This window comes from Dipodomys spectabilis, unplaced genomic scaffold (genome assembly GCF_019054845.1).
Source record: "Dipodomys spectabilis isolate Male_0828 unplaced genomic scaffold, ASM1905484v1 ptg000380l, whole genome shotgun sequence".
Taxonomy (NCBI): domain Eukaryota; kingdom Metazoa; phylum Chordata; class Mammalia; order Rodentia; family Heteromyidae; genus Dipodomys; species Dipodomys spectabilis.
This window is the reverse complement of record NW_024871057.1, coordinates 524372-542440: the sequence shown is the minus strand read 5'-3', so window position 1 is coordinate 542440 and position 18069 is coordinate 524372. Positions and strand designations below refer to the sequence as shown.

The following is an 18069-nucleotide window of genomic DNA, read 5'->3' as shown; positions in this document are numbered from 1 at the left end:
AGAACTGTCTAACGTTTTCCTGCTTATTGGGAAGCTCTTGGTGTGTATTTTGGTTTACTAGCTCCAATGTTTTTTGTTGGTCATGGGGCTTGAACTCTGGGCCTGGTCTCTGTCTCTCAGTTCTTCAGGTCAAGGCGAGTGCTGTACCACTTGAGCCACAGCGCCACTTCTGGTTTTCTGGTGGTTTATTGGAGATAAGAGTCTCACGGACTTTCCTGCCCGGGCTGGCTTTGAACCGCGATCCTTAGATCTCAGACTCCTGAGTAGCTAGGATTACAGATGTGAGCCACCCACGCCTGGCTTACCTGCTCCAAATCTTATTGGAAAATAAAGATATTAGACATTTTTACTATACTTCATACCCTCTCCTTGATTTGATTGAAATGACATTTGCCATGTACACAGATGATTGTGTTAATCAGCTTTCTATTACTATAACAAAATACCTGAGATTGTTGACTTAGGAAGAGAAAAGGTGATTTTTGGCTCCCAGTCCTAGAGTGGCTGGTTCAAGATGGTGGGAAGGGGACCTCTGGCAAGGGAGCCCAACATGATGGAAGCACTTGGCAGAAGTATGACTGCTTACTTCATCATCCAGGAAGCAAGGAGAGGAAGGGATGGAGCCTCAGAGTCTGCAATGCACTTGCACATGTTCACAGGCCTGGTCCCAGTAACCTGAGGCCTTCCCATAGGCCTCCAACAGCACTGTCCTGAGGATTGAGCCTCTGACACATGGGCCCTTGGTGGATACTTCCTACACCATAGCATAGATGCAGTCACCTCTTCCTCTTGTATTTCTTCAGAGCCCATGTCACTGCCCAGAATTGTCTGTCAGTACTTGTGCACTCTGTATTGCTGAAGGCTAGTATCACAAGGACAGAGATCTCTTCTGTCTTGCTAGTCACTGGCATAGTGCCTGGCCATGGTAGGTGCTGACTAAGTATTTGCTGAAGAATGATGAAATAAATGACACTGTGTATGCGTGGAACTCCAGTGTGGTGTCTCTCCTTTGCTGGGATTTTATTTTGTTTTATGTGGCGCTAAGGATGGAAGCCAAACCTTGCTCATGACAGGCAAATAAGTACTCTACACTGGGTGCAAACCCAGACCTATTTTATTTTTATATTGAGTGCATATTACTTTTTGGTGGTACTAGGGTTTGAACTCCAGGCCTCACACTTGCTAAGCAAGCACTCTACCACTTAAGCCACATACACCCAAACTTTTTTTTTTTACATTGAGTCTCAGGATTTTGTTTGAAGTAACACTTGGAAAGCAATGGGGCTATCAGCATATGTCATCTTGCAGAGTTTATTTGTTGAGGTAAAAGTCTCACTCATTTTTGGGCTGGGCTGGCCTTCAACCACAGTCCTCTAGATCTGTATCTCCTATATAGTTGTGACTGCAGGTGTGAACCACCGTGCCTATATTATTTTTTAAGCATTAGAGTTTCAGCCAGATGTAATGATACTCGCCAGCAATCCCAGTGACTTGGGAGGCAGAGATCGGAGAATAGTGAATTTGAGGCTAATCTGGGCAAAGTTAGTGAGACCCTCTCAAAAATCTAAGACTGGGAATAAGGTTCAGGTTGTCGAGTAACTGCCTAGCAAGTCTAAGTTCATGAATTCAAACCCTACCACTACCAAATGACAGTAAAATACAAACAAAAGGCCTGGGAACATGGCTTACATGGTAGAGTGCTTGCCTCGCATATGTGAGGCCTTGGGTTCAATCCTTAGTCATACACACGCGCACGCGCACGCACGCGCACACATACAACACATACACATGACAGGCTTTCACCATGTTGTTCAGACTGGCCTCTAGTGCCTGGGCTCAAATGATCCTCCTACCTCAGTCACCCAAGCAGTTGAAACTATAGGCATGTGTCACCGTGCCCAACTTTTATTGAGATTTTTATCAAAAAAGCCAGAATGCTCTTCAGGAGCTTCTAGAAGCTGATGGTGGTTTTTGAGGGCCAGAGTTGCTGTAGTGACTGGGCCATGTACCCACAGTCAGGGCTATGAACATGCTGCACCCTGTTCTAGTTAAGAGTATTAACTCCACCTCTTCTGTTTTCTCCAGCTGCCTTTCTTGGGGACATTGCTCTGGACGAGGAAGACTTGAGGACCTTCCAGGCACAGCAAGCTGCAGATCTCAGACAGCGAACAGCCCGTAGGTCATCCATTAGAGCTGCAGGTATGCTGGGGACAGGCCAGCCCCCTGTGTCCCAGAGATGAGTTCTGGACTTGAAGAAAAAGGCCTCCTCTCCCTCCTTGTTTCCAGCCAGGCTCTCCTAGAACAGAGGCCACAAGCTTGAACCCAGCATAGGGGCCTTAGCTTGGCATGTCTTTATCCTTACTCAGAGGAGTTGTAAATATAGACACACCCAGGGGCTAAGAGTAGCATGTTTTCAACCAACAGCCAACAAAATGCTTCCTAACCTAGTGCTGGTTTGCTCGCACCTGTAATCCTAGCTACTCTGGAAACTAAGACCTAAGGATCATGTTTGGAAGCCAGCCCAGGCAGATAAATCCCAGGCAGACAAATCCAAGAGACTATCTCCAATTAATCAACAAGAGCCAGACGTGGAGGTAGTGGCTCAAGTGGTAGCAGCCAGTCTTGAGCAGATAAAGCCAAGCAAGAGTGAAAGGTCCTGAGTTCTAGCCCTTGCCCTGTCCCTAGCCACCTTCACAGAGATGTGTCAGGGCACCACCTGTCTTAAACAGAAATAGCCTTGCAGAAGGAAAGTGACCTGCTCAATATCGTATATCTTGTTGGTGAAAGACAGGACTGTGACTTGAACCCAAGAATTCTGTCTTGTGAGATACTCCCTATCTGCTAGTCCCCTTGGGTTCTGAGTCCCGCTTTGTAAACTTTGATGCATCGTCTGAGGACCCTCTCAGGCACTTCTTCTGTAACTCTTTCCTGACTGTCCCTTTGATACAACTGACCCCTGCAGCCCTGAGGCCCTCTACTCTGCGTGAATAGTTAGCAAGCATCTCTCTTTTTTATTTTTAATATATTTTTATTGTGAAAATACTGTACAGAGGGGTTACAATTACATGGGTAAGACAATGCGCATATTTCTTATCAAGCATTGTAGCCTCCTGCTTTGTTTCCCCTTCCCACCTTCCCATCCTCCCCCCAGCCCCGTCCCTCCCACCAAAGTTGTAAAGTTCATTTTTCGACATAACAACTTGTACATCTCATTGTTGCAATGGGTCCTCCTGCATCCTGTTTTAACAATTTGTTTTTTCCCTTCCCCTCCACATATACCAACATCATATATAGTGAAAGCAGGGGTTATACCATGGGGGAGGGACGTACAAGGCAACAAAGACATAATCTTATAAATATGTTAGAAACAATCGCATGAAAGATCTCTCTCTCTCTCTCTCTCTCTCTTTTGTCAGTCGTGGGGCTTGAGCTCTAGGCCTGGGAGCTGTCCCTGAACGATTCAGCTCAAGGCTCATCAAGCATCTCTCTTAACTACTTCACATGCGTACAGTTGATTTCAGTGGCCCATCTTCTACATGGCTCTTCAGGGTCAGGCCAGTTCCTTTTTTCCCTTGGTGGCCTAGGCATCCAGCAGCCCATGGGCACCAATACAGAGGAAAGAGAATGAGGAATGAGGGCCTGGGCAGGGTCAACTCTTCCCAGCCTCGCCTTGTCTTGTGCACTCCGTGCTGATGCTTGGAGCAGGACCTGGGAGATCACACAGTGCTCTCCTATTGTCCAAGGCAGGGATTCTGGTTGAGGTTCAGTTCTGGCCTCTGTGTGCTAGGCAGTCTCCTGGCCAGCGGGAGGGAGGACTCTAGTGTAGGCAGCTAGAAGAAGGGAAGGCAACTACTCCGGAAAGACAACTGGCATCAGAGATTGATGGTGGCGTGGTGACAGAGTTTACAGGACCTTAGTGGGGAGCTGTAGGCATGGTCCACAAGGGGCAAATCTCTGGGCAAAGCTTTGGCTTTGGTCTCCTTGCCAGACTCCCATAATGCTGCTGTGTCCCATGAACACGTAAATCTAAGAAAATATAAAAGTCTGTATTGTACTACAGATATCAAGGTTTCTTCGTTGGGAAAGGACAGCTTATAAATCGCAGCTCCCCCAGGTCCTCTAGTTGCTAGGAAATGAGTATATCATCACCCTCATTTGCAAACCCAGCCCATTCTTGTCATTCGTGGGAGTGATGCATAGTTATAGCATAGTTTCATAGTTATTGTACAACTTTAGGGATTTTCTATATTGTCATCAAAAACACGGAATTCACAAATACTGAGTCATTATACTTAGAGGAATTGTGGGCTCTGGTCTCATTTGTCAGCTGATTACTATGCGATGTGGTGCGTATGTGTGTGTGTGTGTGTGTGTGTTTAATAAACACAAGGCCTCATACTCTACCATTTGAGCCATACCCTGTCTCTCCCCCTCCCCCATCCTTTTTGCTTTAGTTAATTTTTCGGATAGTATCTCACGCCTTTGCCTAGGTCTGTCCTCCGACCCTGATCCTCCTGACTGGTCTAGCCTTGATTTATGATCTTTCTATCTCTGCTTCTCAAGTAGCTGGAATTGCAGGCATGCCCCACTGCACCTGGCTATGATTATAGTTTACGTGTGTTTCATTTAGAGACACTTTAATAATACACAGATGATTTACTAACATTAAACTCGTGGCCAACAGCACTGAGCCAGGCCTGAACAAATTTATTGAATTTCCCTGTCCTCTTGTCCTTGAGAACATAAGACAGCCCCTCAGCACACTTGGAAGCTATTTGAAACAGCGAAATTATTAACCCAAAGCACCAGTATATAAAAAAGTGGCTCTCAATGTACCCCACAAGGGTTGCTTGTTTACCGCATGACATTGAAACAAGCAGGCAGTGTCGCCTCATTGAACCTCTGCTGACAGCTTCTTCACTCTGGGTACATCCGTGGATGACCATGGGAGCCCTGAGCATCGATCTGGGAATTGTAAACACATTTCTACAAGTTGGCAAATTCGCACATGTGGACTCCACCCACGATGGGGCTCCACTGTGCTTCGTTTCTTCTTCTGTCCATTTGCCAGCTGCCAGAGCCTTCTTCCTCTTCCAATTCCAGGAAACTCTTCTGTCCCTGGCTGCCCGAGCTGTGGTGGGCAGGCGCAGAGGGAACCCCGAGGGAGATGGCGAGGCAGACCCCGGAGCCGGAGCCGGCGGGCAGCGACGTCCAGACCAGAGCGCGTGTGGCCCGATGGGGTCATCCCCTTTGTTATTGGGGGGAACTTTACTGGTGAGTGCACTCTTGTGTTGCCCTGGGCACATCTTGCAGCTGACTCTGGCCTTGCCACCCTGGGCCTGTCTGTCCACAAGCTGTGGCGGAGGTGTCCCCCTAACCCTGTGACAGCCCAGCTTCCTTCTTCCTGGCAGGCAGCCAGCGGGCAGTCTTCCGGCAGGCCATGAGACACTGGGAGAAACACACCTGTGTCACCTTCTTGGAGCGCACAGATGAGGACAGCTATATCGTATTCACCTACCGACCCTGCGGGTGAGCAGGGACCCCCCTGGGTGCTGGACCCTTGACCATGACCACCCCTCCCCCCAGGTGCTGCCCTGGGCACTGCCACGGCCTCCAGTTGGGCACCACCCACACCACCTGCCAACGGGGCATCTCCCATTGGTATGACTCTGTGCCTGGCACAAAGCCTGGATGACAGTGGGTGCTCAGGGACCCCCCACCCCCACCCCTCTGTTCCCCTGCCGCCCCTGGCAGCCTGGCCCGGCCCCTGAGTGGATGCACTCCCCCAGCTCGGGACCGCCCCCCTGAGCTGGCCCCGCCCTCCAGGTGCTGCTCCTACGTGGGTCGCCGTGGTGGGGGCCCCCAGGCCATCTCCATCGGCAAGAACTGTGACAAGTTTGGCATCGTGGTCCACGAGCTGGGCCACGTCATTGGCTTCTGGCATGAGCACACACGGCCTGACCGAGACCGCCATGTCTCTATTGTACGTGAGAATATCCAGCCAGGTATGAGGCATCTCTTGCTCTGGCCCTTCTCCCCTCCAAGGCTACCTATGGGGTGGGAGTTGTAGCTGCTGTCCGCAGCCCAGGGGTCTGGACCCTACCCCAGGCAGCTATTCAGGGCTGCTAGTAACTTAAGGATCCCACATCAATGGAGCAGCTGGGGGCTGCCACAAGTTGTGGTTCTGGTCAGAAGGACCAGGTTGAACTTCTAGAACCTAGCTGACCTGAGTGGGAGGGACAGAGGAGGGAGGGAAGGGTACAGTTGGTCTTTCCCTCTAGCTTTCTGCAGTCTCCTGCCTTCTTCCAGCTGTCCTTTAAGAGCTCCTCCCTATGTCCCTGGCCTTCCCCCAGCTCACCAGCCTCTTGGCTGGACAGGACTCTTCTACAGCCCCTTCCCCCCACGCCCTGACTCCCATTGGCTGCTTCTTGGACCCTTAGGTCTAGGAGGCCTCTCAGGTACAGGGAAGATGGAGACTGTCCTCCACCTCCACCCACCCCCTTCTCCTGGTCCTCACAGGGCAGGAGTATAACTTCCTAAAGATGGAGGTTCAGGAGGTGGAGTCCCTGGGGGAGACGTATGACTTCGACAGCATCATGCACTATGCGCGGAACACGTTCTCCAGGTGAGAGAAGGGCTGAGCGCCTTCTGGAAGCCATTCCCTTTGTAGCTCCCACTTGTGAGGGCACAGTGGCTCTCTGAGTGGCTGTGGCCCCCAGGCAGAAGGTCTGTGGTGTTGCCTGACCAACTGTCCGCTTCCTGGGAGAGTGGCCCCTCTTAGTCTAATGCTGTGCACGCCACGGGCACCCGGCATGGAAGGCTGAGGTCCAGCGCTGCATGAACCCTGCTCTGTGAGCTCCCACACTCTTAAGGCCCAAAGGAGCTGCTGGGGTTGGCTTTTTGGGGGGTCAGCCCTGGGGTTTGAACTTAGGACTAGTGCTCTGCCTCTTGAGCCACAGTTTCACTTCTGGCTTTTTGCTGTTTAATTGGAGATAAGAGTCCATGGGCTTTGAACCCCAGCACTCAGCTCTCAGCCTCCTGAGTAGCTAGGATTACTGGTGTGAGGCACCTGTGCCTGGTGTGGGCTTGGGCTTTCTCTCTTACAAAAGGGCACACGTTTCTTCTTGGTCCCTAGAGGAGAGCCCTGTTTCCTAGTTATCTGCCTTTTTGTGATTGGCTAGTTTGAACAAAGCCTGGCTTCTGCTCCCTCTTGCCAGCTCACAAAATAACCTCCTTACCCACTGGCTTCCCAGAAGTCATAGCAAGAACCCCCCAGGTACCAGTGGCTCAGCCCCCACCCCAGCTTCTTCTCCTATTAGAGGGTGGAGGGCCCCTCTCCACGCTCCTGCCTGGCCTGGCCTTCTCATGGCCAGGCTCTTTCCTCTTCCATATCCCTGTCTGGGGCAGTGGTTCTTTCCCCCTTCTTCTCCTAGTTCCTTCTAGACCCACCACTCTTCCTGGTCCAGATTTGAGAACAGAGAAGGCAGGGCAGTGAAGTCATTCTGCCCTCCACACCCACAGACCCTTCTTCCATTTCCCACCCCTGCCGTGCTCTGCCCAGCCGAGTGTGAGTCAGGAGCCCTGGGGAGGCGGAGGACTGCCACTTCCCCTTCCTCCACCTCCCACAAGAACACTGCAAGCTTTAGCCAGGGGACCCAGACAATGGGGCCTGGGAGCTGGCTGGCCACGGTGGAAGCTGCCCTTGCCCTTTGGCCTTTCTCCAGGTTCTGTCAGACACAGCGGATCAGAGGGTGATGAGTTGGCCCAGCAGTCCTGGGAGAAGTTCATGGGGGCTGAGTCAGCACTGGAGCCTGGGAGAGGCCCACAGCAGTGATGGACTCAGTCGGGAGCTTTCCTAGGGCTGGGAGTTGGGGTGACTGAGCTGGGCAACTGAAACCAGGCCCAGGTCTCTGACCTCCCAGAGTGTTCCTGGGACTCCCCCCAACTCCTGTGGTATGGCTGCCACGGAGCAGGGTGGCTGCTGGTCAGTGGGCAGTTTAATGACAGGGTGAGATGTCTCCACCCGTCCCTGACCCTGCTGAGGAATGTCTGGGCTCTGGTAGGATCATGACCTGTGGGTGCAGACAGGCACACTGCCCTCCCTCCTTGCCCGCTTTCCACTGACCAGTGCCCTCCCCCTCCCCATGTCCTCCTCAGGGGCATCTTCCTGGACACCATTGTCCCCAAGTATGAGGTAAATGGAGTGAAGCCTCCTATTGGCCAAAGGACCCGGCTCAGCAAAGGGGATATCGCCCAGGCCCGCAAACTCTACAAATGCCCAGGTGGGAGCAGGAAGGGACAGGCCTTACTATGGGGTAGAAGGTGGGATCCAAGGGAGGCAGCTTGCTGACGCCTGGGGCCACCAAGCATGTCTGAGCCTTAATTCTCAGAGAAGGATGTTAGGGGAGAACCACTAAGAAAAGGCTAGGGTTCTAGCTCAGAGACCACGTGGTGGCAAGAAAAATGGAGCCATCTGTCTTCAGGGTGTCTAGGAAAGTGCAGGATAGGTGATCAGAACAGAAAGGGAAGAGCAGAACCCTTCCAGGGCAGAGGAGGAAGTGAGACCCATCCAAGGAGCTTAACTCGGAAGCCCATGTTGCCTTGACAACAGGGCATCTGGTTACCCTGGTAGCACTAGACCCAGGAGGTAGGATGGTGTGTGTATGTGGGGGGGGGGGGTGCGGGCAGTGGATCTTAAAGGGATAGGACCAGTCCCTCTCAGTCACACCTCTGTCCCTTAAATTGTACCAAGGCTCAGGGTGGGGAAAGCCAGAGACGGGGATATGGTGCCTGCAGCCAACCATCCAGTCACTTCCTTTTCTTGACAGCCTGTGGAGAGACCCTGCAGGACAGCACAGGCAACTTCTCCTCGCCTGAGTACCCCAATGGCTACTCTGCCCACATGCACTGTGTATGGCGCATCTCTGTGACACCTGGGGAGAAGGTAACTGCGATCGGTCATGGTCCCCTCCTCTGCTAGGACCCCGTGAGTAAGAGAGTATGTGTCCTCAGCGGGCCCCATTTCAAGGATCGCAGGGAGGATCCTTGGTCTTTGTGAATGTGTTGAGCCCACAAGTCAATGGAATGTTACAAACACTAAACTCAGACTCGGAATCTCTTTTGCTTTTGTGCTCAACACCAGAGCTCTGTCACTTGAGCCACACATCCACTTGCAGCTTTTTGCTGATTAATTAGAGTCTCCTGACTTTTCTGGCCAAGGTGACTTCAAGCTGCAATCCTCAGATCTCAGCCTCTTGCGTAGCTAAAGTGGTGTGAGTCACCAGAGCGAGCTCAGCTATCTCCATCTCCTTGATCTACTCAGAAAGGACTTCCTCCACGAAGCACCCCTGCCTGCTACTCATGCAGGCAAGCCGGGTGAACACAAGATTCCCGAAGGCCTCAGCCTAAAGTATAGTCTCCTCCTTCCAGGTTGACTAGCTTTATTTGAATACCTGAAGAGAGGCTCACTGCTTCTCAGAATTTGCCATTCTGTTCTCTGGCCATCTCTTCATATCACAAAGTCTCTTTCTGATAGAGACGGGGATTGCTGTCTCTGAACTGTCCTGCCCTTCTCCCAGGAGCAGTTCACTGTAACTTCTGTCCCTGAGTCCCAGTCATTCCCTCAACCTGGGGCGGCCACTCTCAGCCTTCTAAGATCGATTGGCAGGCTTGTCAGGTGCAGTCTGGAACTTCAATGTCCTTTGTATTTGTGTAGCTTCCCCAGAGTGAGCCACAAGACTGTTCCTTCGATTGGAACATGGTGCTTGATGTACCACCGGAGCCCTGAGCTAGACTCAGTGTTGCTATGGGGTGTATCATTCCAGCATGTCTCTCAAGACCAGCCTCTGGTCATGGCTCCTTTGATAGACATGTCCTTTGGGTCTCTGTCCTGGTTTTTGATGAGAATGTTGAACAAACTTAAACTAAAATCAGCCCAAGATCTCGCTCCAAACAGCCATTGATCTGCTACTTTCCAGTTTCCAGCTGGCCATCATTGACATTGCTTGCCAGTACCCTCTAGTCACAAGTTCCACCCGTTGTAGGGTCTCTTTCTGAAACCTCATCTGTCATCTTTCTTTCCCTGGTATAGGAAATGATGAATAAATGTTTACTACATAAGCCAGAATGCCTCACAAAATCGCTTCCACTGAGAATAGAACATGCTTTGTATGTATGTGTGTGTATGTCACAAAGAGAAAGAGAGAGAGAGAGAGAGGTCTTACTGTAACTTAATTCTCCTATATTAGCCTCCTGAGTGCTGGGATTATAGGCATACTCTACCATAGCTGCCTAAAAGAGACCTCTCCCCCCTCTTTTAAAGAGAGTATGTTTGATGGATCTTGCTTTAAGTGAACTCAAACTGGCTCCCAGCAATCACTACTTCTTTCCCACATGGCCATAGACATCTCTTTAATTGAAGATTGACATTAAGTTCTGGTGTGCAGTTCCCAGAATCTTCTAACACCCTCCCAACTCTCTTTTTCCCTTCTTCCCTCCCACCTTCCCTCCCTCCTTCTTTCTTGCTCTCACACTTCACACACACACACACACACACACACACACACACACACACACACACACACACACACACACACTCATCAGGGATTGGGAAAGCTTTTGCTCCAAGTTCTTGAAGTTACACATGCTAACCACATCTGCAAGCTATTTCATTGTCCACTGATGTCATTTGTGAGCCAAGAGACAAAAGCCAATTTTGAGAGGTGTTCCCTGTCTCCCCCTTCTGCATTTGCATTATAGGGCAGCTGACCTTTTCTTTCCAACCAATACTTACTTTTAATTTTTTTTCGGTTTGAAGATTATTCTCACATAAGATAGATACTTTAGTGAGAACTGAGTAATTCTGTCATCTCTCTTGGTTGGCTTTCTACCATCGTCTCAGAAATGAAATCCTCTCTTCCTTATTCTTATTCCAAATCTCACTTAAAATTGCAGTTGTAGCAGGCGCCAGTAGCTCATGCCTGTAGTTCATGTGTATAATCCTAACTACTCAGGAGGCTAAGATATGAGGATCACAGTTTGAAGCCAGCCCAGGCAGAAAAAAATCTGTAAGACTTTTATCTCTGATTAACTACCAAAAAAAAAAAAAACCAAACCAGAAATGGAGCTGTGGCTCAAGTGCTAGAGCACCAGCATTGAGTGAAAAAGATAAGGGCCTGAGATCAAGCCCCATGACTAGCATCAAAAAAGAAAATTACAGTCTTTATGGCTGCTTCAAACTGGCAAAGTTCTGGTTGCCCTCATCTCTCTCCCAAGGGCCTATTCCTCCACCCATAAATTATGATGATAATAATATTAATAACAGCTAACAGTTCCTAAACATATGTCTGATCAGGTCGGTGTTCAGTTGTTTATATCCGATATATCTCTTAGCACAATGACAGTGTAATGCCAGGCACTGACATTGCCCCTTCAAGGTCACAAGACTCAAGGTCACATAGAACTTAGATTGTGACACACAAGTCTGTGATTGAAGTACAACTGATTTTAATTGGGGATTGACACTAAAATGCACTGTTGCATTTCAAAATTGCCCTGGTGTTCTTCCAGTAAACCTGTGGGCCTAGCACTAGGCCAGATACTGGGGACATGCAGATGTATAAGATAGCCCTAGCCTAAGGAGCAGCCAGGAAGAGAGCACTGCTTTCTCTCTTAGGGTTTGGCACAGTCAGCAGGGGTGGGGCAGAGAGGTCAAGTTCAGCTTCTTCAACTTTTCCTGGTGATAAGTGCTGGCCCATGTGTCTCTGATGGACACAGGGCTCTGCTTCAGGAGCTTTTTCGGTGCTGTGAACCAGTTCCTCCACAATTCCCCAAAGACTCTATCCTTTTCAGAAGCCTGGCTGGAGCTCCAGTGCAGGAGTAGCTCAGGATAAAAACTGTGCATGGATCAATACGTGGCTATAGAAATATATCACAATAAAATCTGGTCCATTTGTAAGTGAACCCAAGATGGCAGCTGGGGGTGATGAGCTTGATAGGGCCTATGGAAAGCTTGTAATTCTAGCACTTAGGAAAGTGAGGCAGGAGGAATTGTGAGTTTGAGGGCTACGTAGAGAGATTCTGTCTTACAAGAAGGGGGGGGGGCGAGGTGGGGAGCCTGTGGAACTCAGGAGCCCTGAGAAGTTGGTGTCATAAAATGATTACTTTGTTTTTGTTGCAAATCTCACTTAAAAATTGCGATCCTAGCCAGGCGTTGGTGGCTCCTCCTGGAATTCTAGCTACTCAGGAGGCAGAAATAAGAGGATCTGAGGATTATAGGTTTTAATCAGGAGATCTCAGTTCCAGGCCAGCCCAAGTGGAAAAGTCAGAAGAAACCAGACATGGTGGTGTATACTTGTCATTCCAGCTATGACAGGAAGCCTAAAATAGGATGATTCAGTTCAGGCAGCAATCAAGACCCTATCTCAAAAATAAACAGTGCAAAAAAGAAGGGGGTTGGAGGTATGGTCCAGTGGTAGACTGTTTGCTTCGCAAGAGCAAGGCCCCAAACTCTGGCATTGCCCCCCAAACCCCAGTTACAGTCTTTGTCTGGTTAGTGTAGATCAGGAGGATTGCAGCTCAAGGCCAGACCAGACAAAAAGTTAGTAAAATCTACATCTCAAGTTACAAGCTAGGTGTGTGATGATAGGCATTTCTTATGTCTGTATAGGTAGAGCATGATTAAGGTCTGAGGCCAGCCCCAGACAACAACATGAGATTCTATCTGAAACATAGCTAAAGAAAAAGAAGAAAGGTGCTGGGCGCTGGTGGCTCACGCCTGTAATGCTAGCTACTCAGGAGGCTGAGATCTGAGGATCACAGTTCAAAGCCAGCCCAGGCAGCAAAGTCCGTGAGACTCTTATCTCCAATTAATCACCAGAAAACTGAATATGGTGCTGTGGCTTAAGTGGTAGAGTGATTGCCTGAGCTGAAGAGCTCAGGGACAGCGCTCAGACTCAGAATTCAAGCCTCACGACCAACCAAAAAAAAAGAAAGAAAGAAAGAAGAAAGGCGAAGTATATGTGCTCAAATTGTATAACACTCATCTAACAAGCATAAGGCTGTAAATTCAAATGTCAGCACTGGCAAAAAAAAATTAGGCAGTTTTTGCTGGTTTGAACTGTCTGTGCCCTGACTTTGTTATTGTAACAAGCATGTTAGTGGAGCTATCTTACCCTCATTGTTCCCTACAACAATTTCTTTTTTCTTTTCTTTCTTTCTTTCTTTCTTTCTTTTTTTTTTTTGGTGCAGGTCCTAGGGCTTGAACTTAGGGCTTAGGCACCATCCCTGAGCTGTTGTGTTCAAGGCTAGCACACTACCATGTGAGGCACAGCTCTATTTCTGGCTTTTGGGTAGTTAATTGGAGATAAGAGTCTTGGATTTTCCTGCCTGGGCTAGCTTTGAACCATGATCCTCAGATCTCAGCCCCCTGCGTAGCTAGGATTGCAGGTGTGAGCCACTGGTGCCTTGTTTCCCTACAGTTTTTAGAGCTAGGTACTGTTACCCCTGCTGTGTACACAAGAGAATGGAGGCTCATAGCTTTAAGTGCAAATCTGCCAAGATTTGCAGGTGAAACCAGTGTTTGGTTCTAGATTGGCCAAAGTCTGATCTTTCGACAGTAAACCTTAAATAACGCCACCTGCTGTGGCAGATGGACTTTGACATCAATTTCAGCTCCCAGGAGTTGTTTTTCACTTGTTTCCCAGTGCTCAGCTTACTGCCAGTGAATGTATAAAATAAATCTTATACAATCCACACGTCATGGATATGTCAACCACAAGAAAGAGCCCCCCCTGAGTGTCCCAACTTGCATAATTAGCAGCTGACTCAAGGATTTACCTTGGTTCCCAGGCAACAAAGCAGACTTCATAGGAGGAGACTGTTTTAAGAAGGATCCAATGGCAAGCAGGCCAACTGTGCAAAGGAGCCAGGAAGATAAGAACTGCTAATGTCTTGGAGCTGTCAAGCATCCACCCTCAATCCTATCCCTCTGCCTTGGCAAATGCCATCTGATCTTCAAGATCCCCTCCCCCAACACACTGTCCCAGAGCAGCCTCCCATCCCCCCAAGCAGGCAGAAGTCATCTCTCTGGATACCCATGTTAGACCCTCCCCTTGGTCCTGCTTCTCCAGTGCTGGAAGGCTTGGGGCTCTGAGGACAAAGAGAAAGTAGATACTGTTCTCAGCTCAGCTGCTGGGAAGAATTGACCAGAAACTTGTGGAGACATGGTTAAGGAGCAGATTTGGGAGCCAGAGTGTCTGGGTCTGCCTGTGGCTCCTGGCTGTGAGATTTGGGGAAGTTGCCTAGCCTCTCTGTGCCTTTGCTTCTCCCTTGTAAAAGAGGCCTGATGATGATGTCTCCTTCGTGGGGTTTATCAGAGATTAAACAAATCCAGCTAGTTACAGTGTTTAGAGTAGTTTACAGTAACAGTTCAGCCAATGCCAGCTGCTGATGGCTTTTTCTTTTTCTTCTGAATTTGACCTTTCTATTTTACTCTTCCTGCCATAGCTAGGACAATGGCCATTCAACACCAGCTTTTTGTTTTTTTCTGTTGAGAAGGCAGCTCCTGATCTTTTTACCTGGGCCTGAGACCACATTCTCCTGATTTCTGCCTCTCAAGTAGCTAGGATTACAGACATGAGGCACTGTGCCTGGCTTACCATTGTCTTTTCTATTTCTAATAGAATAAATTATTAAGTTGATTCATAAATTATTGAGTAAATCCTGGTCAGCATCCTAGAAGCCTACTTGCTTCTACTTCCAGGGTCCCGCATGAGCCATTTTAAATGTCTTAAACAAACTCAACTTTAAAAGTAAAATCTATGCTTTTTTTTTTCTGGTACTGGAGCTTGAACTCAGGATCAGGCTTTACTCCCTTAGCTTTTTTTTCTCAAGGCTGACACCCTACCACTTGATCCACAGCTCCACTTCTGGTTTTTTGGTGGTTAATAAAAGATAAGAGTCTCATGATCTTTCCTGCCAGGCTGGGTTTGAACCACGATCATCAGAGCTCAGCCTCCTGAGTAGCTAGGGTTACAGGTATTCTCCACCAGCATCCACAGTTATAGATTGCTTGCTTAACCTATGCCAGACCCCATTGTAAGCTTTCTTTGAGTCGATTCCCTATGCTCCCGAGAAGCATTATCTAATCATCGTCACCTAATCATCGTCACCCTCTTAGAAATAAAAGTAGGCAGGGAGGACTCCAATGTCAAGTCTAAGATCCAGCAGTGAGGCTGCATTGAAGGCAGTCAGTGGCTGGGGATTGTAGTGGGTAATGGCAAGTATGGCTCCTGCTTGGAGCTAAGGGGAGGTTCATTCTATCAGTTCTTTCCAGAAAGCATCCTCCAAGTGTAGGCGACCTTCTCCCATTGAGAGTATACTGGGAGATACTGCACTGTATCTCATTTAATCTCAAGTTCTCACTGGAGCCCGTGACTACTTCCATTTGTTAGACAAAGACCCTGAGGATCCAGGAAGCTGATCCACAGTCCAGCATCCCCAGCCAGGAAGTGGTGGAACTGGACAGGTTTTCTTTGGCAGAAGGCAATGCCCCTGCCACTAGGGCACAGCTGTGTCCACATGACAGGAGTTGGTACAACTCTTAATTAGACACCTCCAGTCTCAATATAGCCTCGGCTGTGCCTCCCTGTGGGATGCTACTAACCACCAGTTCGGGTCTCTTCTTCCTGCAGGAGGTGACCCCGCTTCCTCCCACCCCTTGGGTGGGCCTGCTGGAGTTCTGCCCAATGGGCATGGTCTCTGGAACCCATCCCACATCCCCCCTCCCAAAAGAGACTTGCTTCTGGGAGGAGGAGGGAAAATGGACACTTGTTCAACCATCTGCATTCCTTCTTTTATCCAGCATCTCTTTAAAAGATTTTTTTTGTCATTTCTTAGGTATAAAAATAACATGTGCATGTCATAAAAAATTTGAAGTCTAAAAATGCATAAGTAAAAAAAAAAAATCTTCCTCTAGCTAGGCACTGGTGTCTTATGCCTGTAATCTATCTAGTTAAGGAAACGGAGAGCTGGAGGATGGAGGTTCGAAGCCAGCATAGGTACAAAAATCCATAACACTCCATGTCCAAAGTAACCAGCATAAAGCCAGCTGGAGGTGTGGCTCAAATGATAGAGCACTACCTGTGCAAGCAAGCCATGCAAATGTGAGGCCCTGAGTCCTGAGTTCCAGCCCTAGCATCTTCCTCCACATCCCACACATCAAAAATGACTAGATGTTCAGAACACAATTGTACCCTTCTAGACTTGTGTGCATGTGTGTGCATATACATATATAGTCTCTCTCTCTCACACACACAAAACCAAAAGGACTTTACATACACACCTGTGGTTTTCTACAGCTTATCATCTTTCCAGGTCAGCTTGCATCTAGTTACCATGGTCATTTTCATGGATGCTCAGTATCTAGCCTCTTGCTTTCTCTCCCTTTAATTTTTCAGTCATCCATGCAAGTCTTTATCAATGGGTGGCTGATTTAAGCTTTTCCAAAGTTTTTTTTAACTTATGTTCTAAATCATCTTTCCACTCCAGTCTTTAAACACTTAGGAAACCTATGTATAAGGTCAGTTACTCAAAGCAAATTTCTACTCGAGAAACGGTTATTGTGTACCAATTATGTGCCATGTGCTAAAGAGTCCGTCATAAGTTAAACAAATGAAATTCTTGCCTGTCTAGGATTGCATTTCAGAGGCTACAGTTAATAAGCAGCAAAGTAAGTCAGATAGTGGTAAGTTTTAAGGAGAGGGTTGGAAGGAGAAAGGGATTCCTGGGTCACATGGGATAGTTGGGAGGGCCTCTTTCATGTCATCTAATTAGAACAGAAGCCAGCAGGATGTAAAGTTATACATCACTGGTAGCTGGGAAGATCTTCCAGGCACCAAGTACAAGGGCTCTGAGGGAGGTTTAGTGTGTTTGAGGAAGGGCAAGGCCAATGTGGCTGGAGTCAAGTAGGCTAGGAGGAGAGTGGTAGAAGATGGGGCCAGAGATCATCCCATTATGGGACCAGATGAGAAATGGTCCTTCGTGTTGAGGACTTTAGATTTTACTCTGATTTGCACTTACTAAAGGATTTGGAACCGAGAAAAGATGTGATCAGCTTTGCAACATAAAAGCTCTGCTCTGGTTGCTATGATTGGGGACAAGGTCAAGAGCAAAAGAGGAGGCAGAGGCAGGAGGATCAAGTCCAAGGCCATCCGTGGTAAAAATATGAGACCTTAGCATAAGAAACAATGTAAAAAAGCAAAAGTACTGCAGGCATGGTTCAAGGGGAGACTCTGAATTCAATCCCCGGAAGGAAGGAGAGAGAAAGAGAAAATGCTAGAAATAATAACTTTCCGTGATTATGGTTAATAAAAAGATCAATATAGGATTTTTCAAAAATGTGATCTCATTCAGTGATATTGTAAAGTACCACAATTATTAAGATGTTTCTAAATGTAAATGTATTTAAACGTACATATTTAGGAAAGAAAAGAAAAGGGAGGGGCTATAAACTAAGCTAGGTAAGGAGAGAAGGAAGCCGGCAGAAGGGGTGTTGTAGCTAAGTGCACTGAAGGCCTCAGTGAGAATTGTTACAGGCCAGGTGCATACATCTGTAATCACAGCTGGCTGTTCTGGAAACAAGGAGAATCACAGTTCAAGGCCAGCCTAGACAACAAGTTACATGGTGATATGCTTCAGTAACCACATCTATTTGGGAGGCATAGCTAGGAGGTTTAGCTGTCCATGAGCTCTGGCCTGTCCCAGCTGGAAAGCCCCCGGGATCAGAATGGAAGCACCCATACCTCACAGCTCAAAGCGACTATTTACCTAAAGCCCCTGCTGGTAGGAACAGCAGTCTGGGGTTCACTCAGGTCCCTGGCACCTGCACAGGGCGCCCCCTGGCTGCAAAGCCGTGGTACTCACTGAGGTAGTCACTGAGCCAGCCTTGCAACCAGTACAGTCTTCAGGGAGCGCTGTGTTAAGGTCCAAGGCTCTTCCAATCTTGTACACAAACTGGCTGAGGTTGGCTCCAGTCTCAGCATAAAAATGCAGGGCTTGAGTGTTTTAACT

At 48.4% G+C, this 18069-nt stretch overlaps 1 protein-coding gene across 3 annotated transcripts in view; it reads left to right on the top strand.

Annotated features, from left to right (window-relative positions):
• Positions 1-18069, top strand: part of Bmp1 (bone morphogenetic protein 1) — a 43548-nt gene that overhangs the window by 7924 nt on the left and 17555 nt on the right. For 2 of the 3 annotated variants that reach the window (XM_042667222.1, XM_042667224.1), the window contains exons 2-8: positions 2086-2199; positions 5104-5274; positions 5412-5529; positions 5827-6005; positions 6520-6625; positions 8158-8282; positions 8829-8944. In XM_042667222.1, coding sequence (XP_042523156.1) covers positions 2086-2199; positions 5104-5274; positions 5412-5529; positions 5827-6005; positions 6520-6625; positions 8158-8282; positions 8829-8944 — 929 coding nt within the window. Of the gene's footprint in view, positions 1-2085; positions 2200-5103; positions 5275-5411; positions 5530-5789; positions 6006-6519; positions 6626-8157; positions 8283-8828; positions 8945-18069 lie in introns of those variants that run through there. The other variant, XM_042667223.1, reaches the window with a different exon arrangement.